Source organism: Stigmatopora nigra, chromosome 7, assembly GCF_051989575.1.
Source record: "Stigmatopora nigra isolate UIUO_SnigA chromosome 7, RoL_Snig_1.1, whole genome shotgun sequence".
Lineage (NCBI taxonomy): Eukaryota > Metazoa > Chordata > Actinopteri > Syngnathiformes > Syngnathidae > Stigmatopora > Stigmatopora nigra.
Window position 1 is genome coordinate 14,919,750 of NC_135514.1, and position 10,132 is coordinate 14,929,881.

At 44.0% G+C, this 10,132-nt stretch overlaps 1 protein-coding gene across 1 annotated transcript; it reads left to right on the plus strand.

Annotated features, from left to right (window-relative positions):
* Window positions 1–1,962: 1,962 nt before the first annotated feature.
* mtf1 (metal-regulatory transcription factor 1) lies at window positions 1,963–9,122 on the plus strand. The gene is made up of 10 exons (XM_077720681.1): window positions 1,963–2,052; window positions 3,424–3,924; window positions 4,618–4,856; window positions 5,543–5,748; window positions 5,815–5,948; window positions 6,605–6,682; window positions 6,936–7,038; window positions 7,103–7,620; window positions 7,696–7,762; window positions 8,279–9,122. Exons 2-10 carry the CDS (start codon window positions 3,466–3,468, stop codon window positions 8,665–8,667), a joined length of 2,193 nt encoding a protein of 730 aa, XP_077576807.1. The 5' UTR covers window positions 1,963–2,052; window positions 3,424–3,465; the 3' UTR covers window positions 8,668–9,122.
* The last annotated feature ends 1,010 nt before the right edge of the window (window positions 9,123–10,132 follow it).

The following is a 10,132-nucleotide window of genomic DNA, read 5'->3' on the forward strand; positions in this document are numbered from 1 at the left end:
CAGATCAACAGCACAGCTCTGCCTGGAAAGCTGAAACTGTGGTGCTTTCAGTTCGGGCTGCTGCCTCGTCTCATGTGGCCAATTTCCATCTATGAGGTCACTATATCCCACGCCAATCGGCTGGAGAGACTGGTGAATTCGCAGGTGAGGAAGTGGCTTGGACTGCCGAGATGCCTGAGCAGCATTGGCTTGTTTGGCAATGGAGTTCTCTCCCTACCAATCTCAGGCCTGACGGAGGAGTACAAATGTGCCAAGTCAAGACTGGAGATGACTCTCAATGAATCCCGGGATCCATTCGTCAGAGGTGCCGCTCCAACCCTAGCAACGGGGAGGAAATGGAGGCCATCTGCAGCAGTTGCGGGGGCAAAGACCGCCCTCCGACACCGGGATATAGTGGGTCATGTCCAACATGGCAGAGGTGGCCTTGGGTTGGAGACAGCAACACCCACCTGGCAAAGGGCTGCCCCAGCTGAACGGCGGCACATGGTGGTGGAGGAAGTGCGCCACCAGGAGAAAGCAGCCAGATGTGCCACAGCGGTCTCCCAGGCTCAGCAAGGCCGCTGGATGAAGTGGGAAGGTGTGGAGAGGAGGAAAATCACGTGGGGCGATCTGTGGAGCATGGAGGCCAATAGACTAAGCTTCATCATTGGAGCCACATATGATGTCCTGCCCTCTCCAACCAATCTACATGTCTGGTATGGAGAGGACCCAGCCTGCCTCCAGTGTGCAGCCCCGGCAACCCTCAAACACATCTTGGTGGGTTGCAAGACCAGCCTAACGCAGGGAAGATACTCCTGGCGCCACAACCAGGTGTTGAAGTGCCTGGCTGCTGAACTCGAGAGCAGGAGGGTAACCACCAATGCCTTGCCTCTCCAGACTACAGTCCCACAGAAAACAACTTTTGTCCGGGAAGGGGAGAAGAGAGGAACCAAGACATCTCCTCCAGATCCAGGCCCACTGAACGCTGCCCGGGACTGGGAAATGCGGGTGGACCTCACCCAGAGACTCACCTTCCCACCAGAAATTGCAACAACCAACCTGCGCCCCGATCTGGTCCTCTGGTCCAAATCCTGCTGGCGTGTCTTCATTGTTGAGCTCACTGTCCCATGGGAAGAGGCCATCGATGAAGCATTTGAGCGGAAGAGGCTGCGATATACCAACTTAGCAGCTGAAGCAGAGGGGCGGGGCTGGAGCGTAAAGGTGTGGCCGGTGGAGGTGGGCTGTCGAGGCTTTGTTGCCAAGTCCACCACAAGGCTCCTGAAGGAAGTAGGGATTAGGGGGCAGGCCCAACGGAAGGCAATTAAAGAACTTGCCACTGCAGCGGAACGGAGCAGTCACTGGCTGTGGCTGAAACGTAAGGATGCAACATGGGCTGCCAATTGATCGCGTGGTTCCACCTTGCGCCACACACCCGGGGCTGATCATCCTGTGGTGGGCCAACCTCTGCAGAGGGTGTCTTGTTATAAGTGGCCGAAACACCCAATGACGTGTGGGGCAAACAACTGATGATGTGGCGTGCAGGTGGCACCACGTGATCCTAGCCAAATCCCACCCCATGTAAGACGATATCTCCAATCACTGTCAATTGATGTGCTGAATATTAGGGATATTTAACACCTAGTCCTATAAAGAAGTCTTTGTTAATCAATTCAAGATTAGTTGAACAGGCAAAAATGATTACAATTTCGATATGTCGTTTTTTTCATTAAAAAAATTAACCGTTTGATCAAAATTGTCATAATAGCATTTTTTAATTGTTTTAGGTTGACTAGCTACTTCTGTTCATAATTCTAATTTAAATTGATTGTTAATCCTTGAATTCAATCTAAACGGAGAATTGTGTAATTTTCCATAGAATTTAAATGTTATATCACTTAATTTTTTTTATAGCGGAAGTGTGGTCACTTTCGCAATGATCAATGTTATTGTTGAACTTTCCCACAATGCACCTGAAACGCCTCCACGAGTGTGACGTCAACAACTATCATCGGAGGTTATACGGCGCTAAACATCCGTAACACGCAAATAAAGCTCCCTCAAAATACAATACAGGTAAATAAATTACTTTTTAATATTGCAGCTCGGTTTATGTGTTAACAGACGCGGACGTGTTACGTTGTCACGTGGAAATATTTGCCCGTTGGGGAGCCTTTTGAGTTTTGGGGTCAGCTGTCGACATTAGAACGGTTCGTGATTAGCATGTGTGCTAAAGGTATTGCTAGCCTCTCGCATAACGTTACGCCTTAGTGTTTTTGTAAGATAATATTTTTGCAAAATTAATTAAAACGAGCGCTTGGACGTAATAATAACGTCCAACGACGATACACGAAACTTTTAAAAATATATATTTTTTGCCTTTTTGGGTCATTATTTGTAGCTGCTTGTTAGCATCTGAGGCGGCCGAGATGAAGATGCTAAAGATGGCACTCGGTTGAATAAATTTTGACTAAATTGACAAAATATAACCCCGATTAAAGTATTTCAGGAATTACATATATATATTTGTGCTCATAATTTCAAGTGGAATATTACCAGGTAGGTTGAGAGGTCAATTTAAAGGTGATTGATGAGGATTTCTTTGATTCATTTATTCAGTTTTTAACCGAAATTCCAAACCACGTGCAATATGGAATTTAATAGATTATATCTAAAGTATATTTTGTAAGAATCGATTCATTGTGTCATATTTCTGTGTCGTGAATCTTATGAAACTGACGTTTGTGGGCAAAATACAGATGTTGGTTACATTTTCCACATTCTTCAAAGGTGAGGCATGTCACTTGAAAAAAAAATCCTTCATTTTCTGCACCGATATCCTCACAAGGGTTACTGGGGGTGCTGGAGCCTATCCCAGCTGTGTTCGAAAGTTTTGAAAGTAGAGGTACAACTGTATGGTCGAGTTAGCACAAATTGTCGTCCTCTGCTGTCCTAAATGCACTTTGCTAAATTTTATATGTCATAGCATATAGCACATGTGTCAAAGTGGCAGCCCGAGGGCCAAATCTGGCCCGCCGCATCATTTTGTGTGGCCCGGGAAAGTCAATCATGAGTGCCGACTTTCTATTTTAGGATCAAATTAAAATGAAGAGTATAAATGTATATTAAATTTCCTGATTTTCCCCCTTTTAAATTAAAAATAGTCATTTTTTAATCCATTATTTTCAGTTTTTAGTTCAAAAATAATTTAATAAAATCTAAAAATATATTTAAAAAAAAGCAAAAATAAACATTGTTTTAGATCTTTAAAAAACTAAATATTCAGGGCTTTTAATCCATTTATAAAATAAAAAATCTAAATATTACATCTAAAAAGGTCCAGCCCACATGAAATCAAGTTGACATTAAAGCCGCCCGCCAACCAACCCTAGTCTGACACCCCATTGGTCGACTATTATCACTAAATGAATTGTCACCCCTCCTCAGATTCAATCTCCGGTCTTCCTCGGCCGAAAGGAACCTGGGACCATGTCTGAAAATGGCCCTCGCACAGAGGCGCCGCTGTATTTCGAGGTCGAGGTTTGCCCCCTGGAAGGGGGCGACGAAGACGACGACGACAAACTACCCTTCGACAAAGGCGACGGCGGCCTGATGGCGGAACCCTCGACCACCGGGGGCCGCGTTTACGACCGCACCACCGTGCTCATCGAACGCGACCCCATCCGCCTGGACGAAGAGGGCGAGGAGGAGGGTCACTGCGGGGGCGACGACGACGGCGTGGCCTTCTTGACCGAGGGCGACGACGAGGATGGCTCGCTGGCCTTTATGGGAGACCGCGAGGCCATGTCGCAGGGATACGTTCACCACACCATCTCACCGGATCAGATTCAGTTCACCATCAATCCGGGTTCCACGCCCATGCCGCGGAATATCGAAGGCGCTACGCTAACGTTGCATTCCGAGTGTCCGGAGACCAAGCAGACAGAGGTGAGGTCCCCGGTCTAAGGTTTTGATTTAGGCAAACTACGGCCCGCGGGCCAAATCCGGCTCGCTAGGCGGTTTAATCCGGCCCGCCGACATTGTCCTAATTGTTTTTATTTTATTTATTTATCTATTCATCCATTTATTCACCCATTCATTCATCCATTTATTCATCCATTTATTCATCCATCCATTCATTCATCCATTCATCCATCCATTCATTCATCTATTCATCAATTCATTCATTCATTTTTTTGTTTTTTTTGAATATTTTCTTTTTTTGGTTGTTGTTTTTTTAAATATTATTTTTTTTCTTGTTTTTAAATTTTAGTTGTTTTTTATCCCCAAGATGGCACCGTCACGCAGAAGCCAGTGGCAGTTGCTTTGTCCACTCTTATTTGATTTTTTGTGTTTTACAGACCCTCTATCTTTTTTTTAAATTTCTTAATACATTCCTTTTTACTTGACTTTGTACTTTATACTTTTTACTTGGATGATGAGTGATGAGTATGTTAATACTTTAGTCCTTTTTTTTCTGTTTATGTTTCATGTGTACTGTTAACGGATGCACTTTTTTATATGTATCCTATCTTATGCTAACCCGCGCCCATCTGTCAATTTTTTAAAGTCAATATGGCCCCTGGGCCAAAAAAAAGTTTGCCCACCCCTGATCTAGACTCAATCTTGCATTCGTCTTAGGTGAAACGCTACCAGTGTATGTTTGAAGGCTGCACCAGGACCTACAGCACGGCGGGCAACCTTCGCACGCATCAAAAGACCCACCGCGGCGAGTACACTTTTGTCTGCAATCAGCAAGGCTGCGGGAAGGCCTTCCTCACCTCGTACAGCCTCAAGATCCACGTCCGCGTGCACACCAAGGAAAAGCCGTTCGAGTGCGACGTGCAAGGTTGCGAGAAGGCCTTCAACACTTTGTACAGGTACAATTGAATGTGGCGAATTCATTGGTGTCAAAGTGGCGGCCCGGGGGCCAAATTTGGCCCGCCGCAGCATTTTGTGTGGCCCGGGAAAGTCAATGATGAGTGCTGACTTTCTGTTTTAGGATCAAATTCAAATGATAGTAGAGATGAATATTAAATTCCCTGATTTTGCCCCTTTTTAAATCAATAATGGTAATTTTTTTATCAATTTTTGTCTGTTTTTAGTTCAAAAATTATTTTGTGAAATCTAAAAATATATATAAAAAGCTAAAGTAAGTATTGTTTTATCTTTAAGATCTATAAAAATTTGAATATTTAGGGATTTTAATCCATTTAGAAAAAAATATATATATGTATTTATATATTATATATATATTTCCTGATTTGTTTCCCTTTTTAAAACAATAGTTGCAATTTTTTATCCATTTTTTTCTTTTGGTGTTTTTAGGTCAAAAGGCATTTTGTAAAATCTAAAAAATAAATATATAAAACTATTTTCGGTTTTCCACTTTAATATTGAATATAATTACTTGTCTGTCTCCTCATGCCCTGCGATTGGCTGGCCACCAATTCAGGGTGTTTCCATCATCTCTGGCCCGAACTCAGCTGGGATAGGCTCCAGCAGACCCTAGTGAGGATAAAACAGTTCAGAAAATGAGATGAGAGATATCCACTTGTTTCTACAGGCTAAAAGCACACCAGAGACTCCACACAGGCAAAACCTTCAACTGTGAATCCGAAGGCTGCACCAAGTACTTCACCACCCTCAGTGACTTGAGGAAGCACATTCGAACCCACACCGGAGAGAAACCATTCCGCTGCGACCACAGTGGCTGTGGAAAAGCCTTCGCCGCAAGTCATCACCTAAAAACACACGTGCGGACCCACACAGGTAGAATTGGCACCGCAGCGCCCCCTAAGGACATGATTTGAGTAATGTTTTGATATATTTGGTCAGGCGAGAAGCCTTTCAACTGTCCAAGTGATGGCTGCGAGAAGACCTTCAGCAGCCAGTACAGTTTGAAGAGTCACATTCGGGGTCATGATAAGGGACAGCCCTTCACCGTCACCCTCGCTCACCCATTGTCTGAAGTGAGTAGAGTCCACATGTGTCAAAGTGGCGGCCCGGGGGCCAAATCTGGACCGCCGCATCATTTGGTGTGGCCCGGGAAAGTCAATCATGAGTGCTGACTTTCTGTTTTAGGATCAAATTCAAATGATAGATATAGATTTATATTAAATTTACTGATTTCCCCCTTTTAAATCAATAATTGTCATTTTTAATCCATTTTTTCAGTTTTTTTAGTTCAAAAATCATTTTGTTAAATCTAAAAATTTATTTTAAAAAAGCTAAAATAAACATTGTTTTAGATCTACAAAGGGTTGTATATTAAATTTCCAGATTTTCCCCCTTTTTAAATCAATAACTGTCATTTTTTAATCCATTTTCTGTGTTTTTAGTACAAAAATCATTTTGTAAAATCTGAAAATGTATTTTTAAAAAAGCTCATATAAACATTGTTTTAGATCTACAAAAAAAGGAATATTCGGGGATTTTAATCCAGTTCTTTTAATCCATTTATTAAAAAAAAATCTAAATTTTATCTCAAATGGTACGGCCCACATAAAATCAAGTTGACGTTAAATCCCTAGAGTAGACTCTTGGTTTAACATTGAAAATTTCGGTTAGCTACAGTAACATGTTCCAAAATTAATTAAATATTATTTAATTATTTTTTTATTTTCAGGACGCCAATCACTCACTCTGCCTCAGTGATTTGAGTCTGATTTCCTCGGACCACGAATTGAGGGAACAACTGCACAATGTAAGTCCAACTCAACTGAAACGGATTTAAAACTGAAACAATGTTTATATTTATTTATTTATTTATATACATATTTTTTTATGTATCCACTTATGATCTATCTATTAATGTCTAAAAAATGCCTTTTCGGTGTCTGTATTCTCACCCTCTTACTACTGTGACAACAAAATATCCCGAATACGGGATGAATAAAGTTATCCAACCCAACAAAGGTCACCAAATAACCACAAATTTTCCTCCCATTTCTCTCCAGGCACAAAATCTGGACCTAAACAACCTAACCCCCGTCAAAATCTTTGAGCTCATGTTCCAGAGTCCCGAAAACAGCGTCAGTCAAGACGAAACCCGACCTGGCGGTAAGCCTTCACGTCGCCAAACATCCTTTCCCCCTCCGTTAAACCCCGTTTCTCATCCCTCCAGAAAGCCTCGGCGAACACTTCCACCCGGATACCCCCACCCCGTCCGAAGCGCCATCATCCCTGGCGTCTTTAACTTTCACCCCCGCCCCTTCCTCGTCCTCAACCGCCATCATGGAGGGCGTTCCTTCCTCCCAGACCCTGGCGTCCGCCTCCGGCACCCCCCCTCAGCCGCACACTTTCTTGCACATCGCCGAGGGGAGCGTTCAAGCCTCGGCGCCCAATCGCGTGGCATCGCAGCATTACGTGGCTGTACCGCCAGCGTTTCTCCAGCAGGAGGCAGCACCCCCGCCCACATCAATTCCGGCGCCATCCACCACGTCAAACGTCCCGAACGCCGCCGCCGGCTCCGACGCCCTGGCAACCGTAGCCCAACCCGTGCCTTTGGCTGTCCCCGGCTCCGCCCCCATCGCCATGGCGCCAACGCCAAATCTACTCCAGCCTAGCCTGGTGATGTCCGATCAGAACTTGCAGTGGATTCTAAGCAGCGCCACCAACAGTCAGCAAAATTCAGAGCAGGCGGTGAGTCTTAAAAACGTTAGTGGCTTTTTAATGGGTTCTTTTCTGTTCATTTCTACATTTGTATTCCTTTTGCAGTCTCAAAGTGGTCCAAAAGTTGAGAAGGTGTTCTTTACTACTGCCATACCGATGGGAGGAAATGCAGGTAAGTTAAATACTTTATAAGGAAAGAGAATATGATTTTTTTTTATTTAAGTCTATGGAAATTTTCAATTAGAATGCTCATTTTAAAAAAAGGAAAATGCCAGGGAAAATTCACTTGTTTTTTTAGTGGGTTGGCCAGGGGTTGTCCTGCATCCCATAATTTCTTTATTTTGGCCATGTTATTATCCTTTTACATTCACGCTCCATGTTAGCCTCTATTGCTAACACGCTAAAAAAAAACACATTTCCTCGTCATCTTCTCCTTGCGTTCATCTCACAACAGCGCCCCCATTCTTTGTTGTGGTCATATGGTGTAATTACAGTTTAAAATGAAATTATCTCACGATAATTGTCGTTTTATCGTCCACCTGTAGAGTCAAGTCTTTTGAAATAGACATTTTCCCGAAGGAATGAATGCTTCTTCAAAGCTAAAACCAGGAAATGTGCTAACAGCCGCGGCCATTTTCAAGAGCGTCTCTTTGCAAAGACTTAAATTTGAATGAATTTGTGGTCACAGGCAGCTCCGTCCAACAGATCGGCCTCAGCCTGCCCGTCATCATCATCAAACAAGAGGAATCGTGTCAGTGCCACTGCGCCTGTAGGGACACGCCCAAGGAAAAGAACACGGCGGAGACCAATCCACCGCCTCAAAAACCCACTCCCGACATCCCATGCTGCCCCCCCGAGTCGACCCCCGAGGCGGTTGAGGACAACAATCCCTCCCTCGCCCAGACGGTCCCTCGCCCGCCGCCTCCCCCGGCACCGTCGTCGTCGGCGACCTCCTCGCTGGCCAACATGGACGTGTCGGACTTCCTGGCGCTGCAAAGCCCGGAAACCACCGCCAACATCGAAGCCCTGCTATTGGTCGCCGACGATTTCAACATGGCCACCGAAGGCAATCCTTAACATGCCTCTGAACCTCCTCCCGTTACCTTCAGTGCATTTTTCTTCGACGAGATCACGCAAGTTGAGTTTCCCGTTAATCGCCGTGGTCGGGAAGTGTCGGCCATTTGCAAAAAAAGCCAAAATTTGGGTATGCTGACAACAGTGAACTCAAAATTGACGATCTCAACCCTCAATATTTTTACCTATAGTCACTAGCTAGATAGCATTAGCCGCTAATGTCATCCTACTCTTAAAAATTAGCTCGTGTGATGCTAGTTGCTAACGTTAGCCAACAATGCTGACAACAACAATGCAAAATTGACAATCCCAAGCCATCTTGGCCTCAAGCTCTTTACCAATAGTAACTAGCTAGTTAGCATTAGCCGCTAATGTCATCCTACTCTGAAAAATAATCTCATGTGAAGCTAGTTGCTAACGTTAGCCAGTCAGATAAACAACAGTGAACGCAAAATTGGCCATCTTGGCATCAAACTTTTTACCAATAGTCACTAGCTACTTAGCATTAGCTGCCAATGTCATCCTACTCTTAAAAATTAGCTCGTGTGATGCTAGTTGCTAACGTTAGCCTGTCAGATAAACGACAATGAAAGCAAAATTGGCAATCCCAAGCCATTCTGGCCTCAATATTTTGACCTATAGTCACTAGCTAGATAGCATTAGCCGCTAATGTCATCATCCTCTTAAAAAATAACCTCATGTGACATTATTTGCTAACGTTAGCCAGTCAGATGAACAACAATGCTACCAATTGGGTGACTACTAAAAAGCACAAAGCTAAAATGCTCATAAAATAACATCCCCCAAAGTGTATATTCTGGTTTAAACCAGTTTTCATTGCAGTTATTTTGCATTCTTGCGGCCACTATAGATATTTTTGTTTACTTTTTGCCAACATGGAAATTGCCCGACACTTCCCGACCACCATCTGCACCGCTTATCCTTACAAGGGTCACATGGGGGTGCTGGAGCCTAACCCAGCTGACCCCCAACATACCCACAAATCAGTCCGGACACCGTAGTTAATGGTAAATTAATACGATAGGAGTGTTTAGTTTCCCTTTTTGGGGTTGTTAATACTTTATCTGCCATTGACAGAAATAGACGCCTAATGAATTTTGACTGGGCGTGGCCTAATCCAAATGGATGGGGTTGCTAGTCATAATACAGCCAATGAAATTGTACATATTTCACTGATGATATTCTATCTTAACTGTGCTGTCCAAACACTGAAGTTGTGAGGGTTCTTCTTACCTACGAAATGTCCCGACACATGTTGAGCGCAGGTTCGAAACCGCACTGATCCAGATTAGCTCCCAGCACAATCGCGAACCGGCCCCCCCCAAAAAACACGCGGCGAGCATTTTTTGCGTCATTTCCCCTAATTTAAACCCTAATTTAAAATTGTACATTCTAATTTATTGGAAGTTTCCATTTCCTGCAGGCATACATGACATGGCACCATAGA

What these genes read in the sequence shown, in the direction of transcription:
- mtf1 (XM_077720681.1), top strand. Translation starts at nt 3,466, where the DNA reads ATGTCTGAAAATGGCCCTCGCACAGAGGCGCCGCTGTATTTCGAGGTC. An exon ending in TGAGGGAACAACTGCACAAT is followed by an intron (nt 6,683 to 6,935) that starts GTAAGTCCAACT and finishes ATTTCTCTCCAG; the next exon opens with GCACAAAATCTGGACCTAAA. An exon ending in AGCAAAATTCAGAGCAGGCG is followed by an intron (nt 7,621 to 7,695) that starts GTGAGTCTTAAA and finishes TTCCTTTTGCAG; the next exon opens with TCTCAAAGTGGTCCAAAAGT.